The 27,609-nt window shown below is 32.5% G+C and overlaps 2 protein-coding genes across 3 annotated transcripts; one reads left to right on the plus strand and one right to left on the minus strand.

The window, feature by feature from the left end:
* Nucleotides 1-505: 505 nt before the first annotated feature.
* On the minus strand, nucleotides 506-11,233 carry LOC106060970 (thioredoxin domain-containing protein-like). 2 transcript variants are annotated; one of them, XM_056016995.1, is made up of 10 exons: nucleotides 11,139-11,233; nucleotides 9,081-9,246; nucleotides 7,092-7,172; nucleotides 6,663-6,770; nucleotides 6,317-6,455; nucleotides 5,139-5,192; nucleotides 4,500-4,595; nucleotides 3,865-3,990; nucleotides 3,014-3,050; nucleotides 506-1,552 (listed from the first exon to the last, which is right to left on the minus strand). In XM_056016995.1, the coding sequence occupies exons 1-10, from the start codon at nucleotides 11,160-11,162 to the stop codon at nucleotides 1,415-1,417; spliced, it is 969 nt and encodes a 322-aa protein (XP_055872970.1). In that variant the 5' UTR covers nucleotides 11,163-11,233; the 3' UTR covers nucleotides 506-1,414. The 2 variants fall into 2 exon arrangements, with proteins under 2 accessions (XP_055872970.1, XP_055872971.1); XM_056016996.1 differs by lacking the exon at nucleotides 11,139-11,233 and adding an exon at nucleotides 10,837-11,132.
* Nucleotides 11,234-11,449: 216 nt separating this feature from the next.
* Nucleotides 11,450-27,350, plus strand: LOC106071043 (CDC42 small effector protein 2-A-like). Its single transcript, XM_056017076.1, has 6 exons — nucleotides 11,450-11,591; nucleotides 17,977-18,111; nucleotides 18,753-18,845; nucleotides 20,129-20,230; nucleotides 20,647-20,757; nucleotides 21,349-27,350. The coding sequence occupies exons 3-5, from the start codon at nucleotides 18,789-18,791 to the stop codon at nucleotides 20,755-20,757; spliced, it is 270 nt and encodes an 89-aa protein (XP_055873051.1). The 5' UTR covers nucleotides 11,450-11,591; nucleotides 17,977-18,111; nucleotides 18,753-18,788; the 3' UTR covers nucleotides 21,349-27,350.
* Nucleotides 27,351-27,609: the final 259 nt, after the last annotated feature.

A 27,609-nucleotide genomic window follows, 5' to 3' on the forward strand; every position in this document is an offset into this window, starting at 1 on the left:
TTTTCAAGTCAAATAGGAACTGAATATTTGTAAATATTTCACTAAAAAGAATTGTATATTCCATTCAACTCCTGTGATGAAAATAATAACACATCTTTATTATTGAGGAAATCCATTCTTACTTCCTATCACAATTTCAATCAACCATGAAGTGAATTTTAAAATTTAAAAGTTGGATTGTTCTCAATGATTTCATTAGGAAGGAAAAGAATAGCTGTCTTTTTTTTTTTAATGGGTATCTCATTTCTCTTCTGATTAGGATTTTAGGTTTATTTTTAATTGTAATGTTTTTTTGAGCTGATCTTTCAGTCCACAATTTTGAAACTAATTTTTTGGGTCTCAACCAGTGTCATAAAAAGGTTTTATGTTTAAAATCTATACATGGTCATTACTATTCATGTATTTTTTTTTATTCAGCAAATGTTATTTAAATGTTAAGATCTAACAGAGTGCTTATAACTTAAAATGTAAAATTTCCAAATATTTATGTTAACAACAAATGAAACAAGTTAAAATATTTTAATTCTCAAGCTGTAAAACATAACATTTTATCTCAAACATTAATCCAGACAGTAAATTCACAAAAACACTTCAATAATAAACAATACCTACAAATATGGAATGCAGTCTAAATAACAAACTGAAGCTCATTCCATGGTCACTACAATGTAAAATATGAGAGATCCTACATTGATTCCATTCAAGATAATAGTAACATAGTTTAACAGTAACAAATTTTGTTACCGTACAAGTAATTGCACTTCAAATGTTTAACTGACACAAAGACCCATAACCCAGAAACAAAGAAGCTCACTACAGACAACAGGCATGTCTTTTGCACAGTAGCAGTATGATAAAGCAAAATGGTGGGACAATCACAATATAAAGGAATTGACAAAAGTAGGGGCAGTAATAATAGAAAATATTAATCGGAAATGAATAATTATGAAGCAAGAGGCTCACCCTCAGAGAAATAAATTAATATAGCAAAATAAATTGTTACATTACAACAACATACAATGTATTTGCAACCATCCAAGACAACCATATTTTTAAATGCCAAAAAAGATTAAAAACTTGAGAAATTTACATTCATTTAGTCTATGTCTCACCTTCCTCACACAATCATACATTGTCTTACAGATCTAAATAATCACCCATTTATCTTAGAACTAATCACCTACAGCTTTATTTTTATTTTTCTTTTTTCTCAAGAGGACATCAGTTCATCTAAGTCAAATAATGTCAAGTCATAGAGACAATTATTTGAGAAAATAACTACCATTTTCTTGAAAACCATCCAACAGACTAGATTCATTTTGTACAATAAAAATTCAATTGGCTCTTTCTTAAGTCACTCTCAGCTCGACTCAAAAATTACTTTTACACAAAATTAAAAACTTTTGTAATTTGTTTAATCTCTCTTCTGCTTTTTGCTCTGTCCACCAGATGACCGGCAGCAGCAACAACAAAACATCAGGAGAAATAAAACTGCAGCAACTCCGCCAGCACCTGCGATGAAAGCTGTACGGTTCTCTCCATTGAGCTGTTGCTAAAATTAAAATTAGTAACAAATAATTATTGTTGTTATGCTAGGGTGATCCATCTTTTTTTTTTTCATTCAAAATATATATTTAGATTTACAAAATCTGACTTCCTAGGACCAGTGTATGAAAACTATATCCTGGAAACTATACCTTATGGAGCCTAAAGCTTCAATAATTGTGTAAAGAGTCTTGTAAAAAAAAAAAATAGGTTTCAAAAAGAGTCAGAACTAATTAGCATTTGAAATTGTGTTTATTAGTAGGTAATAAAAAGGTGTTTCTTAATACCTGGTACAGTAAAATGCAGGTAACATTGGTGTAGTACATATTAGACCAGCACCAAGCAAGGAAGTGGATTGGTAGGCTTCAAGGGGTGTCAATCAATATGTTTTTGCCAATATCTGAACCTGTTGCAACACTCTGGGATTTAGCCAACTCTTAATTTCCCTAGTTCAAACTAGCAGTTGGCAGTAATTAGGTAAGTTACTGCTCTCATGCCAGGACTGTTAATGATGATTTAAACCCCTTTACTTTCATTATCCTGTTAGTCCACTAACCACCAAGATTTTTCTGCAAAAATGTAACCATGTTCTATCCAGACAGAATATTCATAATGTAGTGAAAACTAATCCTGACTGAGCTCAGCAGTTTCGTTCCAAGATACTAAATAACACCAGCCACAAGATAAATGATACTATCCAGCTATAACCTACAGCTATAATCTTTTTCCACTTGGAACAGAACTAATAGAATGATGCTAGTGGCCTTAGCTAGCCAAGTGGAAAAGCACTTGGCTTTAGATCTGATGGGTCACAAGTTCTACTCCTGGTAGAGACTTAATTTTGAACTTATGGATTTTCAAGACATCCCTGAGTCCATCAAACTCCAAAGATTGCCTGTTGGCGAAAGTAAAGGTTGTGCTGGCCTTATGACTCTGGTGACAATTGAAATGGATGAGTTTTACATCTTCTGCCCCCAATGTCTTAAATAAAAAGCAAGGAGGAGCTACCACTTAAAATACTGTAATCAAAATTTATTGAAAACAAACTTGAGTTAAATATTACAGAAAGCAAATTTTTAAAAATTGCACTTCAATAGTGCATCTTTGATGCTCTATCATTCAAAGTGTTCCCTCCAACATGTAAAATGAGAACCAAGAAGAATTCAAAGTATGCTCTGGACCAATATCTTTAGTGGACCAATGGGGGGGGGGGGGTATTTAGGAGAAGGTTTCCATTCTGCACAACTGATGCTCAGCAAACACAACTCAGCTGGATGGGTAGTCAAGCGATTTATACACTTCAGCCGCACATCCCAGTTATTTATCTAATAATGTAACTCTAACCCCACTATGGCAAAAAGAATTAAATGAATCCTCATGCAGATCAAGCTTAGCAGGATTGAAAATGCAGGATCTAAAATGGCTAATAGTATTCAACATGTATAAGATTTCAATAAACAGTTCATACCTTTATCAAGTTTGCAATATGTTCTGTCAGATAATCACTGAAAAAAAAAGTAATTATTGAATTGTTAATCATGCAATGGCCAAAAATAAACAAAACATCAAAACATAATTTTTAACAATCCTTGAAAAAAATATTTTTAAAATTCTTTATGCTGAATGTTATTTAAGGAAGAATTTTAATCAACAATTTTCAATAAAAACATAACTTAAAATGATATATTTTTTTTTACATTTTGATAGACTAATTTCGATACATAGGTAAGTCGCATGTTACAAGTTCTGTTTTATAGTGTCATGTGTTTTGATAATTATTGCTTCAGATTTTATCAGATAAAACACAGACCATTTCTTGAAATACACATAAATTGAGTCATTCTTGGTAAGTACAAAGTATGAAGCTAAGTGATGACTATTAGCCAACATTAAACCGAATAAAGTGTCTGGACCTGATGGTATTCCAGCTAGATTACTCAAAGAACTAAGCAATGAACTAGCACCAGTGTTCAAAATCCTTTTTCAGGCATCTCTTAACCAGGGCAGAGTACCAAAGGACTGGAAAGAAGCTAATGTCAACCCCCTATTTAAAAAAGGAGAAAAAAATGACCCTGGAAACTACAGACCAGTATCAATTACCAGCATCACATTTAAAATCCTAGAACACATATGTAGCAACATCATAAATCACTTAGACAAACATAATGTCCTTACTCCATACCCACATGGGCTGTAGCGCCACTAGGATAAATGGATGGCTTCTGTCCTGTGTATTGAAAGGCCTGGATGAACACATCACTTAACTGAACAAAAGTGTGATCTAGTTAAAGAGGAAATTAGAAAAAAACATAAACTTACAACTTAGACTTAGGTGTCGGGACTACTTCCTGCTTGACATTCTTATAAAAGCCATCAATGAAAGATTTAAATGTAGCCACATCCTGCAAGGGGAAGTCGTATCTGTACATCTTTCCTTGTTTGAAGCTGAAATGAATAAAATCGTTGAACGTGTTTAAGAACAAACTCTGTTTCAAGTCTATTTTAACTGTTTTAATCAAGAATGTTTTGTTTGCTAATTTTTTATATTTTGACCTGAATATGTATTTCTTCAGTAGTAGGGTGAAGCTGATTAATTCATGACAGCTAGAGATCTATACTAATTACTTACTAAATGATCTCAGACTTCTATACTTACTAAATGATCTCAGGAGTCTATACTTACTAAATGATCTCAGAAGTCTATACTTACTAAATGATCTCAGGAGTCTATCCTTTACTAAATGATCTCAGAAGTCTATCCTTACTAAATGATCTCAGGAGTCTATCCTTACTAAATGATCTCAGGAGTCTATACTTACTAAATGATCTCAGGAGTCTATCCTTACTAAATGATCTCAGGAGTCTATCCTTACTAAATGATCTCAGGAGTCTATCCTTACTAAATGATCTCAGGAGTCTATACTTACTAAATGATCTCAGAAGTCTAAACTTACTAAATGATCTCAGGACATTTGCTAATCTTGAATCTCTCCTCCAGTAAAGGACTCTCAGCCACATTTACTTTGGCTACGTTCATTTTGTTTCTCACTCTGAAGACACAACAAAACATGAAGTCAGACGATATTATTCTTGAGAATATTTACTAACTTCTAATCAGGATACTGCAGAAATACTATTAAAAAAAACATTTGAAAGGTTCACTGTTATTACTATTATTATTAGGTGATGTAAATAAAACACACTGAAACAATATTTATTCAAATGATAACTATTCTAACAATAATTTTTTTAAATTGAGAAACAGAAAAAGATAAATTACAATTATTTGGAAAACGGCCAATGAATGATCAACTTCTTTAAACTGTAATTAACTAAACAGTTTTTCAAATTACACCAATTAAAGTTTATATAAATATGTCTTTATGCTATGTCTATTCAAAAGTGGACTATATTTCAAAGCATTTTTTTTTTCAAATCAATGGAAACGCCTCAGAATAAAAATTCTATAGTTACTTTAAGACATAGTGTACACACATAGATCTGATAAATTTTGACAAATGATAAAGCATGCAAATGGTGCATATTCTAAATGATAAACAAAACTAGACTGAGTGGTTGGACATGAGACCTACCTCACTCCTAGACTTTCTATTGCAGGCAGCACAGTGTCACAGGAATCTTTGTAGCTAGATGTGGCAAGAAATGAAAAACATATATTTTTGAAACAGTACATGATTTATTATGATCTATTACTACAGTGTTTTCAAAACTTTTTCCTTCACAGAACACTTCGCATATCATAAGTACTTAGCGGAACACATTGCTTATTTTTTAGAGCGATTAATTGATGTGGTGACCTAATAGTTAATTATTCCAATAGTCTTGGAACACCTATTCAGGCCTCGCAGAACACTGGGGTTCCACAGAACACAGTTTGGGAAACACTGTATTACTACACTGATCTAATACAGACAACTTGTTATCATAAGCTTGTCTGTAGTGGAATAAATAAAATAAAACAAACATAAAATGAGTATAAGACATTTTGGCAAAGCCAATTCTGTGTGATGGTTTTAGACACATTACATATGTTCATTTTATTATGTCTGTTTAAAAAATTATATATATCTATGTTTTGTATGTTTGTGTGTTCAAACTTATTTTTTTATGTAAATAGTTTTTTTTCCATTACATTTGGGATTTAAGTTTGTTGTGTAATTATTTTATGTCACTAACATTATCATGTGTGTGTCTGGGTTTTAATACTGTCCAAAAACAAAATGAAAACAATGACAGAAAAAATTGTTTTAAAAAATTGAAAAATGTCATCTTGTGCATTTGCACAACTGAGCTATAATTTATGATGGTAAGGAATTCATATCAATATCATGGTGTCACATAGAAATCTGACCTTTCTTAGTTTATTTGTTTTACATTTCCAAATGTTCCCTCTGAAGATTATTACATGGCAAGAATGCATTTTCAAACATTATATTATAGCAAAAAAAAAAAAAACAATGTTTGTTATAAAAAGTTTTTGTTGTGTTTTATACATTATACTCAGAATCTTTCACACCAAAACGTTACATTCTTATATAGTTCTGGATTATTATAATTATAGCTTAGTTACTAGTAAGTGGAAATTATCAAATGTCTAAAAAAAAAAATTAATTTATCGAGCAGTTCGCAGGATAAAAAAAGCCGAGAATATAGGTAGTAAGAATATCTTTTTAGTCTTAAAAAACACAACTTTACAAAAGAAAATAATTTTTTTTCAGGATCCTCAATAGACAAGAAAACATTAACTTACAAGGCAACAAACCAATCTCCTGTGGTAGCTCCCGTAGAAGCTTGCGTCAAATGCTCAAAAGAAAGATCATTCAGTTCCACTGTTGTTTTCTGGGCAGCCAGCTGTATCCACTCCAACATTCGTTCTATCTCGAATACATCTTAAACAGCAAATTTGTACTTAGATATATTTATCATCAGATATGTATGATGGTTTGATCCTACATCCCCATGTAAAGAAATGCCACTATTGTAATATATTTTCCAAGATATAGATAAAAAAAAAACTTTTTTTTTCTTAAGAAATAGATTTTTTTTTCTTAATTCATTATAATGACGTAAAAAAAAAAAAGAAAGATTATAATTACCATCATAGACAGCATAAGAATTGTCTCTGAGAAAAACTAAGCTTGGAAATGTTACAATTTTAATCTGCTCAGCAAGTGATAGGTCTGTACTCTTTCCAATCTGGATATCTGAAATATAATGTACCAGATCCAACTAAACAGATGGTATAAAAGTTTGAAATAGTCAAAACGTGAAACCCCCTATCCCAATTCAAGAAGACTCTACAATAAACAAATTAGTGTTCGGTTGCAAAAGGCAATTATATATTATCATCTAAATCTTTACACATTTAAACATCATGAACCATAAAATTACCATAACATACCAGACCATTACCATAACATATCATAAAATAACCACAAAATGATCTGTTTTGAAGAAACACCTGAAAATTGAAGATTTAGGTTTTGAAATATTTGAAAATGAACAGTAATTAATGAAATACATGCCTGAAGGAAGCTCTGGCTGGCCAACAATCTGGTTTAGAACATTAAGAGCCACTGAGCAAGATTCACAATTTTCCGTCTGATCTAGCAAATCAAACAAAAATATTCATGAAAGTATTTATTACTAAATCTTACTGACAGGAGGTTCAACATTACATATAATTATTTCTAGTCTTATTTTACAAAGGATTTAAGACTTTGTGAAGTAAGGTAATAAAAAAGAAAAGAAAAAAAGTAAAGTTCCCCTTTCAGACCTTGTGGTCTATAGGGCAGGTGATGTAACGGTCATCAGTTTCTGAGGTGTACAGTTAATGATGGTGTCATGTGGCCAGCACAACGATTAACCGCCTTTGCTTTTCCCCAACTAATGTCAGATACCTATTAGAGCTGGATAGACTCAGAGGCACCAAAAGATCCCGAAATTAAAAATCCCAGTCTTCACCAGGATTCAAACCCGGGACCCCGGTTCAGAAGCCAAGCACTTTACCGTTCAGCCACCACACCCCCTAGTAATGTAATAATTTGACTTTAATTTGAAGGTCTCACACAAAAATGTTACCTTAATTTTTAAACCATTGATAATTACAACCCTTTTGTTAAGCCAAATGGGCCTAGTAAAAAAAAAAAAAGTGAAGTTCCCATTGTGGTTTATAGGGCAGATGATGTAAAAGTCATCTGTTTCTGTGGCCCACGGTTTACTAAAGTGTCATGTGGCCAGCTGAACTTTTCCCTAACTAACTTCAGGTAACTATTAGAGCTGGGTGGACTTAAAAATCCCAGTCATCAACAGGATTCAAACCTGGGACCCCTGGTTCGGAAGTCAATCGCTTTACCGCTCAGCCACCGCGCCTCCATCACATGGTCCTACAGTAAAATAAATGGGGTTGTATCTTATTTCTTCCATTTCACATGGTAGTGTTGTTTACATTAATGGTCAAATTGATTTCATTGAGATTTGAATATGATCTATATGGATGGCTGCCTGGTCGTGCGGTTTGCACGCTGGACTGTCGTTCAGATTTATCGATGGTCCCGGGTTCAAACCCTGCCAGCTCCTATCCCCCGTCATCCTGCGGGAGGTTTGGACTAGGAAGTAATTATCTTCAACTCTGAAGAAACATCCGAAACAAATAAAACATTTTACAAAACAAACAACAAAAACATCTAAACATCTTTAAGTAATAATGTTACAATTATTCACTAATTAATAGGATTTTTTAGTAGATCTACTTGACCTAGGCTAGTACTAGATCTAGATCTACATCTTATCATAGGAAGACATTGCCATTATTGTCATATGTAATAAGACATTAACCACCTGACTTATTTTTAAGTAGGTCAGAGATTCGGAACAACCCCTTTGGAACAACATTAAAATGATTTTTAAAAAAACAACACTTTACTGAAACAGTTAACCAATAAATAAATAAAAAAGATTTCTAATGCCAGTGAAACCAAACTGCATGTGTCTACATGAAATATTGGTTGATGCCCTCTAAAGGTATTTAGAATCTCCACACCTTAACATTTACTTCATTTATCTAGTGAAAGTTTTCAGACTTTGCAATCAATAGGGTTAGGGCGGATGAAGTGAATGTTATTTCTGCAGCCCACGGTTAACAAGGGTGTCATGTGGCCAGCACAATGACCATCCAACTTAGCTTTTTTCCCAACTAATGTCAAGTACCCATTAGAGCTGGTTGGGCTCAAAGGCACCCAAAGATTCAGAAATTAAAAATTCCAGTCTACAACAAGATTCTAACCCGAGACCCCAAGTTTAGAAGCCAAGCACTCTACCACTCAGGGATGCAAATGATCAGGGTATTATCAAAGTTACAGAAAATGTCTTTTAATAATTAACATATATATATATTTATAAGTTTAACAAATATTTAAAAAACAGAAAAAGCTGAACATTAAATATTTTGTTATATCAAGTATTGCTGTAATACAGTTTCTCTCCAATTAGTGTGGAAGAAAAAAAAAACTTACAAAATAGCACTAACAATTTTTGTTTTCCATCCAAAGATTTTTGCCATTTACTACTGTCGACATCAACAATCTCTGATACTTCTTGGCCCAAAACAATGATGTTATTTACAAATGCAAGCAAAAAAAAATTCTTTGTCCAAAACTGCATCATGGTTAAGGAATAGAACTGAAATTTAAAAAAAAAAAGAATATATTTTAATTACATCCTTTCTTAAAGACTTACTTGTCTAATTGCAGAAACCATGTAATCACACAAAGACATACAGGACATAACCAACTCTTTGCATTTAAACCCATAGTAGTCTAACTGCAGTTTCTGTGTGAGTTTAAATTTAGATTTGAAAAGCTTTTTGTAATAATATGGTTAAAAAATGTTTAGTAACTAACAGTTACTTTAACTTTTAAAGAAGACTCTAGAGATAATTTCCTATAGCCTTTTAAAGTCTATATGATCTAGATCTTGAAATACAATAGACACATTAAATTAAGCCAAGCCTACAAAAACCCATGTTTGCATGCTATTGTTCAGTTTTTGATGCATTATCAAAACTTTAATTAAAATGAGGACAGGTAACAACAGATGTACATCATCAGGTAATCAATTCGTGGGCTGGATTGTATGGTAATGCCAGGGCTGATCTTGGCACCCATTTTGCCTTTAGTTATAAAGATATATTATAGATCTATTTTGGGGGACATGATAAATCGTTCCCTGACAAATCAATCACTTTTCATTCACCCGACATATCGCTCACCGACAATTGACTCATAGACAACTTATTCACTGACAACTTGTTCACCAACCGTTGGTTCACAACAAATCGTTCACACAACAAATCATTCACTGACACTTCGTTCACGAACAACTTGCTCAATGGATAGTATGGATGTTAATATTATATATATACCATATTCTCATCGCGTGTTTAATTTTACATTTAAGTTTACATTAAAACTTTTGTAGCTACTGTTTTCAAAAAAACAAATTTAATTGCTAGAGAGTGGGCCTAATCTGAGTTTCTTTGTTAATTTTTTGTTTCATTAATTCTTTGTTAATGAGAACAGTGTGTGATAAAAATTATACTTATACCACATTAACTTATATTCTCAGTAGCGGTCCAGATGTTTAATTAACATACCTATTTCATCATGCCATTATGGTCAACACTCTTTAGGGCCTTCCTCTACCTATACTTCACCCAATTTTTATGTGTACCCATTCAGCTGGATACTCTTATTAACAACTAGTTGAGTGCTAGACAGAATGGCGGCTCTAGAATTAATAAAACTTTATCGGATAGGGAACCATTACTTATAAAAGGAGAAATGGTTCATTGACAAGACATTGTTTATTTACATTCATCTACCCGTTAGGAAAACATTGGTGAAATTTTTTTTTATATTGTTATCTTTGAGTATTTTTAAAATATTTTTTTTTAATTAATAATTTAACGAAATGTCAGGTGAACAAATTTTCAGGTGAACAATGTCAGTGAACGAATTATCATGGAACCCAACTATAAGGCTAATTAACTAGATTCTAGATTTATATCTAGAAAGTATATAATCTAGATATTTTCTGAATAATCATAATTACAAAGGATAACTCTATGTCGAGTCTGACAACACTAGTGTCACTATTCACAAGTCTACACTCACTGATTACAATTTAGATAATTTACATTGTAACACTCTAACAGTAACACAAGAAATAACACTAACTTAAGTAGCACAGTAGTTTTAACTTATGACTTACTTCTAGATTTAGATCTAAAAGTTAGTAAAAATACATGTACTTCACAAAACTCAACAAAAGAGTGACTTTACTGACAACAGCCACGTCTTAACTCTTAAACTCAGTCTGCCTCAGTTAATATAATATTCTAGCATAGTCTACATAGTCTAGAAGGATAGAGAACATTTCTTTTTAATCTACAGCTGTGCCAAAATCGATAGTAAAATATAGATCTAGTTAAGTATAAACTAGGACTTCGATTTTTTTTTTTTAAAAAGCAATGTTTTCTACGATAAACTTGTCACATAGAAACAGATGTTTACTTCGGTTGAAATCGAAAGTAGCATTCATGCTCTGTTCTTTCTACCAGATTTTTTTTAATTTATAGATCTATCTGACTATCTTGGTCTTGTGACAGACTAAAGTAATTAAAGCAATATTTTTTCTAATAAATTTATTTTATTATAATGCACATTTTACACTACAGTTGAAATCTAGAGTAGATTTTATAACAATTAAATATATTATTCAACTTAAACTATAGATCAAGATCTAAATCATTGTATCATAGACATGTCTATGCATTGTATTCAATATGTTTTTATCAGGCTTATCTGGCTAGTACAGATGTGGCTTATAAAGGGAAAAGGGATGTTGTACGTTATTTTACGAGATTAGAGCTAAGAAAAAAAAAGGTTCAAGGACGTAATATTTCCGGGTTTTCTTGTCTTATGAGCAACTTTGTAGTCGGTCTAAGAACTCAGCAACATGAATGGGTGAGTAATGATATAATTTCGAAACGTTAAGTCACATGTAGATTAGTGACAAATTGATTTAGTCATCTAAATTCTAGGTATACTCAGTATACTGCTTTATTATACTTTATAATTTATATAAAAATTACTATAATAGTATAGATCTAATTCATCTAACAGTTAAAAAGTTAATTTAATAACACTCATCATTTTAATTTTAACTTATTAATAAACCTAACAGTTGACTTAACTGATTAACACTGAAGTGTAAGTGAAGTACTGTAAGTAGTGTAAGTGTAACTGTAGTTGTACTGTAGTAAGTGTAAGTTTTTAACTTTAAACGTATTAAAAGTTATTTTAAGTGTAGTAGACTAAGACTGTAGACGTGTAGTGTATGTAACTTACTGACTGTAAGTTTGAGTGTAACACTAAGTCAGTGTAAGTGTAAGAACTAATTTAACTATGACTAAAGTAGTGTGAGTGAAGGAAAGGTAAAAGTGTAAGTCTAGAATTAAGATAGGGGCGGACTGGGTATCAAAATCAGCCCTGGCATTACCACATAAACCGGCCCACAAATGGTTTGTCATATATTTATTGGGGGGGGGGGGGGGGGGGGATTTTTACACCACTCCGCAATTTATATATATATATATATATATTAGTTTGTGTGTATATGTAATTAATCTTCATTACATTCTGATCTTTCATTCTTTCAAAAGTTTTTTTCTACCCTAGAATACTCTCTCTTCCTATAATTAGTGGAAAGACAGTAGACACCGCCAAAGGGCAACTAGGGGGTCCGGGGCAAAGCCCCTGAACCAAGCATTATTTTCATTATTTTAAGCTTTAAAGATGCATATTCTGGGGTATCTACAGTGCAATTAGCCTGCTACTCTTCTGCTAAAAAAATTCAAAAACCAAATCTGCTATTCAATGGAGTCCAGCGACTGGTAGAAAATGGTAAAATGCTTTAGTTTTTGTATTGGAGGAGAAGGGAAACCACAAAACCCCTTTTGGTTACACTCATGAAATTTGGTGACTGTAGTTTGCTTAAGTTGGCTGCACTGGGGCAGTAAGTAAAGTTTCCCTTTCAGAGGCAAGTGATGGTTTGAACCCCTCCCCTCCCGGCTACGCCCATATGTTATATTATAGGTGTAAACCTAATTCTCTTCAAAATATATAAAGTTTGATAACGCATCGAAAACTGAATGTATGCATTCGTAGGATTACACTTAATGTATTCTATTTATACATGTATGTAGTCTGAAAACTATAAACATTACAATAGCAGCCTAATGAGTTTGAAGCTTTTTGGTATTACTTAAAGATTACAGACGTTTTATAAAAAAATAAGATTGTTACGTCTTACGCATTTCGTGTGTCAATCTAGTCATGCATGTTGATCTGTGACTTAAAATATGCTAAATCAGTGATTTTTCTGTCTGACTCAGGCAACCCATTCAATTAAAAGATAAGAGAAAGCAGAACGGTTAGAGGGGCACTTACTTAATGTGAAAAGTTCTTGCTTCCTCTTAGTATTCTCAAAAACGCGATTTTACCATGACCCATTATTTAAAATATATATCTCCTTTCATTAAATATCGGATGTGACAGCGCTATATAAATTATTGTAATAATTTTCATCATTAATGACTTTATACTAATGATAAGTTTGCCATTAATTATAATAGTATAAAAATTGATTTAGGTCTAGATTTATTTTTTAATTAATTTAAACAATTTTTTTAAAGTCTTAAGTGTAGTATTTTTAGATAGACTATGTTATTAAAAATAAACAAAAAGAAACTTACTTTTCTTTTCAAATCGCAGAAAGTATAACTTTATACCCATATTGAGCTGTGAATAAGTTATAAAAGTGGTTTGCAATTTCATGGCTGTGTTTATGTGTTAAAGATAATTTCTATTAAGTTTTGTTAAAGAGCTAATTGTCGCGCCTCTTTTTTTTTTTTTTTTTTTTTCTGCCTTATATCAATGTTTTCTAACTTAACCTCTCTCATCCCTCTTTTTGGTTAAATTTTATTGGAGGAATCGGAACCATTAAAAGACGGGGGAGGGAAGGAGCCAAAAAAAATGGGATTGCCATTAAAGGCCCATGCCGACCAGCAAAATGATTAGGCTAAACACAACCACGAAGACATCAAAGCAGTCCATGCCGCTCGTGCATAGCAGAAAGTATGGTCTAACGTTTTGCAAATGATAATAAGCACAGTGTATAGTGTATTATTTTTTTTTTATATATTCTTGTTGAATTTCAAACAATATTAATTGTAATAAGAATTTTAAAAAAACAAAAAAAGCAAGGAAACGTGTTCGGGCCTTTGTCTTGCTGCTGTCACTTTTTTTTTTTAAGTTGTCTGCATTGAAATTTTTTTTTCTTTGGGCGCAACCAGACCGGCTCATTTGGTACCGGCCCACCTGGCATTTGCCCCTTTGCCCATATAGCCTGTCTGTCACTCTACTGCTACTAAAGGAGGCTCTTATATTTTGGACACCCCATCAAATTCTCCTTCATTGAACGCTTCACTTTTTTGTTTGTAGTTCATTTGTTTTTATGTTTGGAGCAAAAATCAATGTTTCAGGACTGCCCATGTCCAATTTTAGATATAATCTGGTATTTTGTTTTCCATATTTCCAAAGCAGATGGCAGTTTTTTAGATTCTCGGTAACCATGTATTACATGTAAAGCTATTGCTTTAACCTCCCCCGGCAATTCATACCCATATAAGGGATGAGGGCTATATTATGAGCCTGTTTGATTGTAGGCTGATGGATATATCAAAATAAGCTTCCAAACATCTTGAGAAAGACATTCCAATCACATTTATAATGTTAGCTGCTCTGTTAAATAAAATTAAAAAATAAGGAGCTGTCCCAATGAATAATAATGAATTTAACTCATTCTCCTTCATTGGGCACGACAAAATCATAAGAAGAAATATTGGGATTAATGAATCTAAGAATTTTTCAATGAATAAACATGACCTAGATCGAAATATCTAGAATGATAATTTATGAATGAAAGAAAAAGTGCAGTTGCTAATTTGAAGCTAGAGACCATGCCCACTGCAGGTGCATTGGCTGTGTGGAGAGGTATACACTAAGCCTGTAGAATTATAAGCATCTATGGGAGGGAGAGGGTGTTAAGGTGTAACAAAACAAAAATCCAAATTATGAAAACAAGAAGAGGGTCCATGGATGAGAATTAAAAGAGAGAGAGAGAGATAATACCAGGGGCGGACTGGCTATATGGGCAAACGGGCAAATGCCCGGTGGGCCGGTCTGGTCGCGACCAAAGAAAAAAAAATTAAATGCAGACAACTTAAAAAAAAAAGTGACAGCAGCAAGACACAAAGGCCCAAACACGTTATCTTCTTGTTTTTTTTTTTTGTTTTGTTTTTTTTTTTTAAATTATTATTACAATTAATTTTGTTTGAAATTCAACAAGAACAAAATTTAAGAATTACACTATACACTGTACGTGTTATCATTTGTAAAACGTTAGACCGTACTTTCTGCTATGCACGAGCGGCATGGCCTTCAACACTACTTTGATGTCTTCAAGACTGTTTGGCCTGATCATTTTGCTGGTCGGCATGGGCCTTTGATGGCACTCCTATTTTTGTTTTACTCCTTCCCTCACCCGTTTTTTTTTTTTTTTTTTATGGTTCTATTGAAAATTAACGAAAAAGAGGGATGGGAGAGGTTAAGTTAGAAAACATTGATATAATGCGTCAAAAGGGGAGACAATTAGCTCGTTAACAAAACTTAATAGAAGTTAACTTAAACACATACACACAGCCGCAAAATAGCAAACCACCCAACTTATTCATAGCTCAATATGGGTATAACCGTATAAAGCTCTACTTTCTGCGATTTGAAAAGAAAAAAGTAAGTTTCTTGTTGTTTATTTGTAATAACAGAGATCTAAAAATACTACACTTAAGGCTTACAAAAAAAATATTATTTAATTAAAACAAATCTAGATCGAAATCGATATTTTAAACATTATGATTATATGATTAATGGCAAACTTATGCTTAGTATGAAGTCATTGATGATGAAAATTATTACAATAATTTATATAGCGCTGTCACATCCGATATTTAATGAAAGGAGATTTAGAATCATTTATATTTTAAATAATATATTCATATACAAATCGCGTTTTTGAGAATGTACTAGGGCGAAGCAAGAGCTTTTCACATTTAGAAGTACCTCTCTAACCGTTCTGCTTTCTCTTATCTTGTGAAGGAATATATATAGTTCGTCCATCGTAGTTTGATTATGACCACTTTGTCATCCAGGGGGCTGAGGGCTTTGCACTGGGGTTTTATGTCTCCTCGTGTGCTGGTGAGACCTATGTGAGCCCGGAATGTTCGGCCGCACACTGGGCAGGTTATTCCAGCTGGAGCTAGTGTCAGTGGCCTTGCTTTTCTTCTCTGGCGTTTTTCTTCTGCCAGCTTTGTTCTCTTTTCCTCAGCAACCTTGACGCCGGTTTTCACAGTGCGACGTCATGATGCTCTGTCATGTGCCTCTGTCTCCCAGGTGGCTGGGTCTATGCTGAACCCCTTCATAGAAGCTTTGAGGGTGTCCCTGAAGCGCTTTCTTTGACAACCTTGCGAGCGCTTTCCTTCGCTTAGTTAGCCATACAAGAGTCGTTTAGGGATGCGGTGGTCTTCCATTCTGCATACATGTCCTGCCCATCGCAGCTGGGACTGCATCAGGATTGTGTGGATGCTTTGCAGACACGCTCTTTGAAGGACTTCATTATATGGTATTTTGTCTTGCCATTTGACATTCAGTATTTTTCACAGACATGTCGTGGTAGTGATTCAGTTTCTTTGCATGTTAACTGTACACTATCCATGTTTCTGAGTCATAGAGCAATGTAAGGAGGACAACGGCTCGATAGACCCCTAGTTTTGTATTTGTGGTGATACCACTTTAAAGGAATGGGTTGCCTGAGTCAGACAGAAAAATCACTGATTTAGCATATTTTAAGTCACAGATCAACATGCATGACTAGATTGACACATGAAATGCGTAGGACCTAGTTATATTTATTCTTTTGAAGAAACGTCTGTAATCTATAAGTAATATCAAAAAGTTTGAAACTCATTAAGGCTGCTATTGTAGTGTTTATAGTTTTCAGACTACATACATGTATAAATAGAATACATTATATAAGCCTACGAAAGCATACATCCAGTTTTTGATGCGTTATCAAACTTTATATATTTTGAATAGAATTAGGCTTACACCTATGTTAAAACACATGGTCGTAGCCGAGAGGGGAGGAGTTCAAACCATCACCGGCCTCAGATCTCATTGTCTGAAAGGGAAACTTTACTTACTTCCCCATTGCAGTCAACTTAAGCAAACTACAGTCACCAAATTTCATGAGTGTAGCCAAAAGGGGTTTTGTGGTTCCCCCCCCCCCCCCCCCCTTCCACCTCCAATACAAAAAACTAAAGCATTTTACTTTTTTCTACCAGTCGCTGGACTCCAATGATATAGAAGATTTTTTTAGCGGAAGAATAGCAGGCTAACTGCACTGTAGATACCTCAAAATATGAATTTTTTTAAACTTAAAATAACATAAATAATGCTTGGGTCCGGGGCGAACAGCGCTCCCCCAGACTCCCTAGCTGTCCCTTGGCGGTGTATACTGCCTTTCACTAATTATAGGGAGTATACTAGAGTAGAAAAGACGTTTGAAAGAATGAAGGATAAGAATGTAATGAAGATTAATTACATATAGACACACACTAATATATATATAAATTGCGGAGAGGTTTAAAATATATGACATGACATTTGTGGGCCGGTTTATATGGTAATGCCTGGGCCGGTTTTGATACCCAGTCCGCCCCTGGATAATACATGTAGTCTAGTTAAAAATATCACATATCTATTAAATTATAATAATTAATTTATAGATCTATATTTTTTCTGTTTCTACAATAGATTTATATAGAGGTGTATAAATAAATAAACTATAAATTATATTATATACCTCTAATGGGTACCTGACTTAAGTTGAGTAAAGTAAAAGCAGTTGGTTGTTGTGCTTGCCATGTGACACCCTGCTTGTTAACCGTTGGTCAAAGAAACAGATGACCTTAACATCATCTGCCCTATAAATTGTAAGGTCTTAAAGGGTAACTTTATTTGTACTTTACTACAATTTGTTAGTTTTTTGTTTTTTGTTTATTTTCATTTTTACATTTTCTATGCACATACTGTTGTGCAAAGGAAGACCTTGAGCAAAGCTGTAACTAGAACCATATTCTAAAGTGCATACCCCATGGAAAGTCAGCCATCCATGTATTTAATATTTAAAGTCATGCCTTTGTAATCTATTTTATAAATTTTCTTTTTATAGATCACCTTCTTTAATGGCAACATAACAGCAACATCAAACATGTTTCCATAAACATAGACAAAAATTTGAGTGGATTTAGTCAGCATCAGTTTATTTTTCTTAAAGCCACACAAGGAAGATTAAGTCACAAACACTGTGAGTATGTTTCATTGGAAAATCATTTCATATTGCTTTATAAAACAGTGTAGTGTTAAAAGTCTAGTTGATCTTTACAATAGATTTTGAAGCAAGAGGTAGGAATTATCATTCTTGCTGTAGTTCTTAGCAAGATCTTTTCTTTGAAGTAAGTTGAAATTTTAATAGGTGGTGTTGTTTTGGGCTAAATGTCTTGCTACTAAAGTTTGTGCAGGAAACAATAATAAAAGGCTTGTCTTGAGTCCAGAGAGTAGGAGAGCATCATGGCTAAATCAATCAATCTATCAAGGGTTTACAAGTAATATTCAAAATATAATAGATATATATCTATAGAGCATTGATGTTTGAGTACAAATAACATTGTACAGTTAATTTTAATACTTGTGACTTCTCAGATGATTTAAAAATTAATGAAGACATAATACAAAGCTGTATGATTAAATAGTTTTATTAATTGCATTAAAAACTCTTTAATGTTGCAAAAGAAATTTAGAAACAAAATTGTGCTTTACAGAAGTAAAAAAAAAATTTGAGCAAGATGTTCCTTTTTTCATAGACTTTTATTTGTACAGAGTAGTTAGACTCATTTTGTTTTACTATTACTTATATTTGTATTATATATGTATATTTTTTCTTTACAGCCATTTCCCTGTATATTCTATCAAGTTAATCAATAGATGATGGCCGAATCATTGTTGTGCTTTCCTTGCTGCATAGGTGGACAGCCCCAGCCAGTAAGTTTATCATTTTTCTGATTACTTTAAAATGCATTCATTTCTAGTCTCTGTCATTTCTTTGTTAAGTTCTGCCATGGTGATAAACAAATATTAGTTAAATTTACATTAATACAAGAAGGTAAAACAAAGAAGAAAAATAAGGATTTCATCACATTCGAAGAATTGAGTGATTGGAATTTTAGATGTCCATGATTTGTACTGTAGAATAATTGTATATTGTCTGAAGCTTAGATCTTTTAATTTAATATAAACATTGATAAATAGTTATTGTATTTAGTCTTGCTAAAATAATCAATTATATTTATACCTTCTGACAGTAAAAGGGTGCTTGTTTAAATATTTTAAATATTATTTTTTATGTTATTCTTTGCATTGACAATGATTTAGTTTTTTTTCCTAATATTCTCAAAGTTTTAAATTGTTCATTATACAGGTATAAAATAAACAAATAGGCAGAGGTTTCTGTTATTTTTGATCAACTTTGATGAGTGCAATGACCCATTTTCTCATTAAATATTTTTAAAAAATATCTACAGCTTTTTAACATCTTGATTCTATACATAATGCAAAGCTACATCGTAACTGCTTCTCAAGCCACACACCTTGACTGGCTTCAGTCTAAGATTCTTGAATATTTAAATTTAAAATACATCATGCCTGTTCTGAGTGTAAACTACAAGTTGACTGCTTTCCAAACATCTTGAAATATTCTTGACTGCCCATTGACAGACTAAAAATTTAGTCTTATTCTCACTATTATTTCCAGTCATATGCTTCATAATGTTCATATTTTCATGCTTTCACACTCATGGTTAAACCAATTAGCATTATTTATAATAAAGTACACCAAGGTTGGGAGGCGCAGTGGCTGAGTGATAAAGCGCTTGCTTCCAAAGCAAGGGTCCATGGTTAGAATCCAGGTGAAGACTGGGATTTTTAATTTCGGGATCTTTGGTCGCCTCTGAATATCCACCCGGTTCTATTGGGTACCTGACATTAGTTGGGGAAAAGTAAAGGCGGTTGGTCGTTGTGCTGACCACATGACACCCTCCCTCATTAACCGTAGGCCACAGAAACAGGGGACCTTTACATCATCTGCCCTATAGACCTCAAGGTCTGAAAGGGAAACTTTTTTATACCAAGGTTACTTTAATATCTATGGCACTATGGTTCTGATCTCTAGTTATTTGTATACTAGTACAGGCTCATTAAAACATTTAGTTTTGTAAATATGTAGTCAAGTTAATTGCATAGGTTTTTTTTTATTTATTTTATTGTAGAAGAGAAGACGTCCACGACTAGATCCCAGTATGATTGGTCTGCCTACCGATTTTAGACATACTGCACATGTGGGCAGCGGTGATGTCAGATCGTCTCCAAATGTAGGTATTCTAAAAATTATACAGATGTATTAGGAAATATTGACAGTGGCACCAGTAATGTGCATCGCTTATGGCTGTAGTATAGAGTCTACTTTCAGTATCTAAAGATTAACTGTCACCCCTAGTTGAAAATTTTAGAAATTACTTATTTGTTGTTTTTTTTTAAAGAAGTTAGCTATAAGAATCATGCTCAGCCAATTGTTAACCATTTCCATGAGTATTTTTAAGTTTTTAAGTTTAGATGTGTGGTTTCTATTAAACTTGTAACAGTGAAAGGGTGTTTATTATTTTTTTTTTAAGTTCATTTATGTTATCCTTTGCATTAAAAAAAAAAGAAATGATTTGATTTAGCTTTTTCTTAATGTTTAACATGCTCAGCAAGAACTAAATTTTAAATCGTTCATTTTTTTTTTCAGCTTCATTCCGTTCAAAGCCAAATGTCCTCCAAAGGAGACTACAATCACCACATTTCTCCTGGTCATCTACAATTGTCAGTTATAGACCTGCCTCCTAGGCAACTCACATAGGTAATTGAAAAGATCATTTTTTAAAATTACTTTATAACTTTTTTTTTTTGGCATAAAGCAATTTTTATTCTTTGAATAAAAAAAAATGTGCAATTGAATTTTTTAAAAATTAACCCAATAGCTCCTACCACAGTACAGTGCGTCTTTTGTGTTTACGTCCTATAGCAGTATAATGCATTTGGGCAAGTTTTTTAAAACTCTTATAGGAAGAGCTCGTTTGGAACAAGAACTAGAGCGTGATGACTATTTCTTTAGTGAAAACCGAATGTGTATTGCTTTTTTATTATGTTTTAAAGAATTTTTTTAAACAAGATGACCCGTAGCCCCATCATATAAGCCTCCACTCATGAAAAATTAGTATTTTTTTAAGCTTTTTTATTCTAAAAGTATATATTTTTTAGACTAGTATGGGAAGGATTTTTCAGACTGGAAATAGAAGCTATTGGGTTAATCCAATGCAATGGATATTTTGTTAGAAATTGTGAAGTCAAAACAATGGTGTTATATAGAAGACAAGTTTGAAACCTATTCAAATTAATATCAATTTTCATGTTTCACCTTCTTATTTTTTTTTTGTTTAAATCTATCCAGGCCCAGAAGATCTCATCATAGGCTGCCACTGTCCCCATTCCCTGCTCCCCTCGTGTTCATGAATGTTTCAATTCTTGTTCACATTTTTGGCTTTTCCAGTCTCTTTATTTTATTGGATGTCAACAATTGTGTACAGTAGACGTGCATGCAAATGTTAAGTGTGTCATTGCATGGGTTTAAAAGGTGCGAATGTTTTTTTAGCATAATTATATAAATGTACATTTTTTTATATTGAGATTCTTTCTTTGCGTTTTTTTTTTATTAATTTATTTATTTTTAAATTGTACAACCCACCGCTTGGTTCCATTTTTAACATTCTAAAAAAAATTATTTGTATCAAAACAATTTTAGTTCTTATATTTAATTGTTTGAAAAAAATATTCTTCTATTATTTTACACAATAGTAACTTGTATAATAATTTTAATTTTACATTATTTTAAATTAAAAAAGTTTAGCCATTGAAAGAATAAAAAAGATTACATTTTATTTAGTACTAAATTTGAGAATTGAGTACAATGAAAGCATAGATTTGTGATGTATGGTCTATATTAAGGATTGGTTCATTGAAATGATTTTTGTTTTTATTTGGCTGTCAAGTTAAGGCTCTACAGTGCTACCCGTGCATCAACAAGATCAGTCTAGACAAGTTTAATATGACTTTTTTATTTTTTACTTAAAATCTTTGTTTTATGGTTTCATAGTTTTGTTCGACGAGGAAAAGTTTTCATTCCAGCTGCTCTGTTGATGGTTAGATTGAGACAATATATATTTATTAAGCTCATGATTCCATGGCACTACTTGATTGCGGTGTTAAGTTTGTCATTTTTTCCTCGTATTGCCATTCGTCTCATCATACTTTGTTCAAATTATTTTTGGTGTAGAGCTTGCTTGGATGACCCACTGTAACCACATTCATCTTACAAAATGTTGCCTTCAGCTGGGCTAAGAGGAAACAAAAGATTCATTAAACACTTCATTTGACTTTGCTGCCTTTCCAGTCGTACTCATCTGTAAAATTTCAATGAGTTGATGAGAACTCTGTTTAGTAAGGATAATATCAGGGCGGGGGACACCATTGTAGTCCTTCTTGTACACAAGCTCATATGAAAAAGTAGTATGCATTCTTGTGTCTGCAGTCTTGGCAATTCTTTAAGCCTGTCAATGCCACCTATGGCTTTCCAATGTATTTGTAATAAAAAAAGGATAAAAATAAAAAACTTTTTGGTGTTTTACTGTTATTACAAAGTCCAGAAGATGATTCTTTATCCACCATCGCAGTGCCTGCATCATCTTTATATTTTCAACAACCTTCATAAGTTTTTTTTTTTAATAAGTGTTAATTAATGCATTTTATACAAGAAATATTTTTATCTTTTTCTTTCTTTGTATTTGTCATCTTAATCTTCAGTTAATTTCTCAAATTATTTGTTTACATTTATGTTATCTGTAGTCTAGACTATAATCTGTAGTCTAGACTATAATCTGTAGTCTCTGATCTGTAAAGCTTTCAGCAACAATAAGTGTGCACTCCATTGTCAAATTAAAATATTGTACACTTTTTAACCTTTTTTTTTTTTTTTTTTTTTTTTTTTTTTTCAATAAAAATCTTTCTAAAAATATTTACTTTTCTACCATTAGTATTTTTTTTTATGTATAATGTAAACAATAATTTCCTTAAGAGTCATTGTCATTTCGTTGTGACCAAGCTCACTATTCTGTTTTTTTTAGTTAAGGAAGGAATTTATTGTTAAAAGCTCATATATATTTATTGAGTTATACATTTTTACTTTGATACAATATTTTTGTCTTGACTAAAGCCTGTACTCCATGACAACATTTTTACAGCATTTTGTGTGTGCGTGTGTGTATACAATTAAAAAGAAAAAATCTTTTGTTGTTGTTGTTGATGTACTTTGGCTTATAATTCGGGAATCAAAGCTTTATTCTAATACATTATACATTGTTTGTTTTCTTTGTGACTGTGACAGGCTGAAAGGTTAATGTATGATTGGTTGAAAGCATGAGGATGTGAATGCAAAGGTGAAGGCCTCGCAATCATCTTGTCTGTTTGTTTTTAAAGGAAAAATGATTGATGTCAATAAAAATTTTTTTATTTATACTGTGTTTACGATGGTCCACTTCAGGTCAACATATTGTCCAAAGTGGCCTTGTAGTTTCCTTTCAGAGTATGATGTACGTTTTAATGTGTTTTTGGACTTCATGATTGGCTTTACATTAGTGCAATGTTTTATTTCCTTAAGTCATCATGCTAATGTTACTCCATTTTGTGTGTTTCTATGATCTATCTAATTAGAAATATTATCACAAGGGTCTATGCTTTGTGCATCATTGTTGATGCTTCCGTGCACACATCCCTAATACTGAAATGAGGAACGCGACAGCTTAGAGCTCATTTTAATTTTTTTTTTTGGTCATATTTTCAGTTTCAAGTGTGAAACCACAGTTCACCTTTGTTCAATAAAACTTGTTTTGTGTGCAATGACTGATTTTTTTTGGGGGGTTTATCTGAAAGAATTCTATGAAATTTGATAAAGTGACTCCAATTAAATGTTGTGTACAACTTCAATATCTCTGGTCCATGTAAATAAAACTACCTAACAGCAGAATGTGTTAGAAGCTTAGCTCTGAATTGGTCAGCTCAACACAAACAATATCCCCAGTGATTTCTTTGTGTACATATAATTATATGTATGTGTGTGTGTGTGTGTGTGGCTTGCTTGGTGTTGACAAGGATGTATAGCTGAGGGCTATTTTTAGATGTATGGCCCCTTTTTTTCTTCCCTAAACATTTGTTTATCAGTTCTCATTACAAATGAATGTAAAATGTCATCTTTTGTATTCCAGTTCTAAGTGTTTATTTCTGTGTTGCTTTGTCTTTTTGTATGAATTAAAAAAAAAAAGCTGCTGTCTGGTTCTACATGCTTACAATTAAAGTGGTTCTTTGACAGATAATGTTACATTAGGGGAGAGTCATTTGAATTTTAGTTTGGTCAGGTCGCCACACTTTGGCTCAATATCTAAAACTTCTCTGTCGTTAAGCAGACATTTAAACACATTCAACTTGTTTTTATTATGAGTTGTCTACAGAAATCTTCTGATTTATGAAAATTGGTGTAAGGTTGAACTATGTTTTAGCTAGTGGATAATTATGTTTCTTTAAAAAAACATTTCCTTGTACAATTAGTAGGGTTATAAATCTGAGTATCATGTAACCTGAGCCACATTTCTTATTTGTGTGCTTATAACTAGGGGTTATAGTTTAAAGTAGACCTAGAAATCTTTTGACTGTATCAACCAATCCTGTGGGTGGGGAAGAAAGTGCATCATTTGTTTTATCTCTGTGTAACTTTTGTCCATTATTTTGGCATGTTTGATGATGGCCTGCATGTTGGCAGGTGTTTTTATAATTCATGTCTTTTTATATTTTTATTTGCTGTCCATTATTTTATTAACACTTCCTTGGCTTCATTCAAAGTAATATATGAACTGGATTGATGTGGATGTTTTGATAACCACCACCAGTCTTTGGGCATCAGATTTTTGGATTATGTTAACAGGACATGCAGTGTAGGACAGACCAATTAAAAAAAAATACCACATTGGTATTAATTTTTTTTAAAATATTCTAATATTTTTTTTATTTCTAGTATGTTGAATGACTATCTCTTGGTCATTAACCATTATCTATGTAGCTTTGTGAATTTTGAGTTGAATTTTTACTACTGGCATATTTACCAATTTTTGTATTATGACACCTTTTTTTTCCTCCTCATTTAAGAGAGGAATTTTTAAAAATCTTACATTTAAAGCAGAAGTAATTCTTATGTTATCAATCATATCATAACTAAAGAAAGGAAAAGAAGGAATTCTTCCAATATTTGTGATCTTCTGAAGTCTTGGATTAACTTGGTATAACATTTGTTGTTGTTATGTATGAGAATCCTGTCATCTGATCTTTCAAGTGTTCCCTGTTGCTTTTTGAAAGCATTGGAACATTATTGGGTCTACTTCGTGGTAATGCTAGTGCCTTGAGATATTTTGTAATATATATCCTTCTGTTCTCTACTTAACCAACCCTCAGAAGTTCTATATGAAAGAAAAATATTTTTTCTATGTGTTTAATGGTATTGAGATTTTTCTCTATTTCGACTGTTGCACCTGGTACTTCAAACTTTCTTCTGTGATCTCTGTACATTTTGCCTCATGGAGAATCTGTGAACTGCATTTGCAACTTGATAGGTAAGCAACCTTCCCCTCAACCCAGCCTCTCTTACCAACTAATAAATGTTGAACAGCAGACGATGGTTCTAATTTTTTGCAAAATTTTGTTTAAATTGTTGAATTGTTTAGAAACAGCTTTATACTTCCACTTTTAAATCTATTTATAAGATATCCTATAATGCAGTTCACAGATCACTCAGCACCTATATTTAGACTTCATAGTGTCTTCCATTTCTAGTCAATCTTTTTTTTTTTTTTATCTCTTTCTGCTCGTTACATGTTGGGAGCTGTAATTCTACACCAGTTTCCCAAACTGTGCTCCACGGAACTTTAGTGTTCTGCAAGAAGGCCTGAATAGGTGTACCATGATTTGCTGGAGTAATTACCTAGAAGGCCACAAAGTGAGTTAGCCTCTCTTAAAAAAAAAATAAGCAAATTCTTTTTTGCTTAATACTCAGAACGTGGGAAGTGTTCCGTTTGGGGAAAAGTTTGGGAAAAACTGTTCTGTTCTATGCTAGGCCCTTCTGTTATAATATTATGATGGGTTGCTATTATTGAGGTACACCTTGTAATGCCCATTGTTGGAGTAACTTTCTTCCCATTAAAGCCTTAGCATACAGGAAGTGTTACTGCCCATTGTTGTACCATCTCTTCTTAAGGTAAATCCTCAGTAACTTGAGCTAATAAATAGCAGGCTACTGTAAGTGTGCTGACATTACAACTTAGATACATCAGCTAAGTCAATGTCCTCCTTTTTACAAAATCATTATTTTGTCAAATAATTCTGGAATTAATTATTGTGCCATTGAAAAATACAAATTCCTATATTTGAACTGATGTCCTTTGATATTCTAACAGTATTTGATCTTTCATAATGTGCTGATGTAGCTCTGTCTTGTTGTTCCTCCATGTTTGTCTATGATCTACTGATTCAATTGTAAAATGTCTTATTTATTTTTCTTTTCTTGTGAGCTGTAGATAACTTACACAAATATTGCTCTTTTTTTTTTTTGTGTAATATTTTAAAAAAAATATGTACACAACTTGATGTTCTGGGTACAATTTCAAATAGTTAAGGTTATGGTTTTATTATAGAAAACACTTTTTTAATCGATACTTAAAGCAGACGGCCTAAAAGGGACGGGTACTGACACAACACAAGAACAATCTTTAGTGATGCTCTGTAGTTGGCACAAGAAAATGTTGGGCATGGTATTATTTCATCACAAATCTTTGATATAGGGTAGTGTTTTACATTGATATATATACTTTTATATAGGGTAGTGTTTTACATTGTCAAAGGTTTTTTGTTTTTAAGCTTGACCAAAACTACTCTAGCTAAACATATCTAGCCTAAAAAGCTATTGTTACCTGAATTCAAGTCAAAATAGCTGAATTCGTGTTGAAAACAAGAAACTGCATTTGATGGTTAACATCTGTCTCAACTTAATGAGTAGGAACATACAGTTTGTGCATTGTTGTATTCATTGCTGTTTTTTTTTGTTGGGTTTTTTTTTTGCTTAGGTCAAAGAGAACTAAAACTAAACACTGCTTTTTTTTTTTTATTATATAATTCCAAGTTCTAATCAAAATCAGATATATCAAACAAAATGTTTAACTGTACAAAGAATTCAAAGCTGTTCTAAACTTGCTATTTTTTGTGCGCTGAAGATTATCACAAATGTAATGAGTTGTATGTTAAGTAGTTGAGTTATTCTATGCTGCTGACCTGTTAAGTGCCAATAAATACAAATATATATCAATGTGTTTTGTTTTTGTATTCAGTGTCATTGTGAGTGTTTAAAAACATGGATGTTACACTGTAAATGTGTAACTGACTTGCAATGGTAAGTCTCCTTGTTTATTGTAGATGTAGCTAAATGAGACATTCACAAAGTCTTTGAAATTGCTGATTTAAAAATATTTAATTCTAAACCATCACATATAGTCCCAGCAAGGCTTAACATGTTCTTCAGCTTTGAGGCAACTGAAAAATAATTTTATGAAAAAACCTGTAT

This window comes from Biomphalaria glabrata, chromosome 18 (genome assembly GCF_947242115.1).
Source record: "Biomphalaria glabrata chromosome 18, xgBioGlab47.1, whole genome shotgun sequence".
Lineage (NCBI taxonomy): Eukaryota > Metazoa > Mollusca > Gastropoda > Planorbidae > Biomphalaria > Biomphalaria glabrata.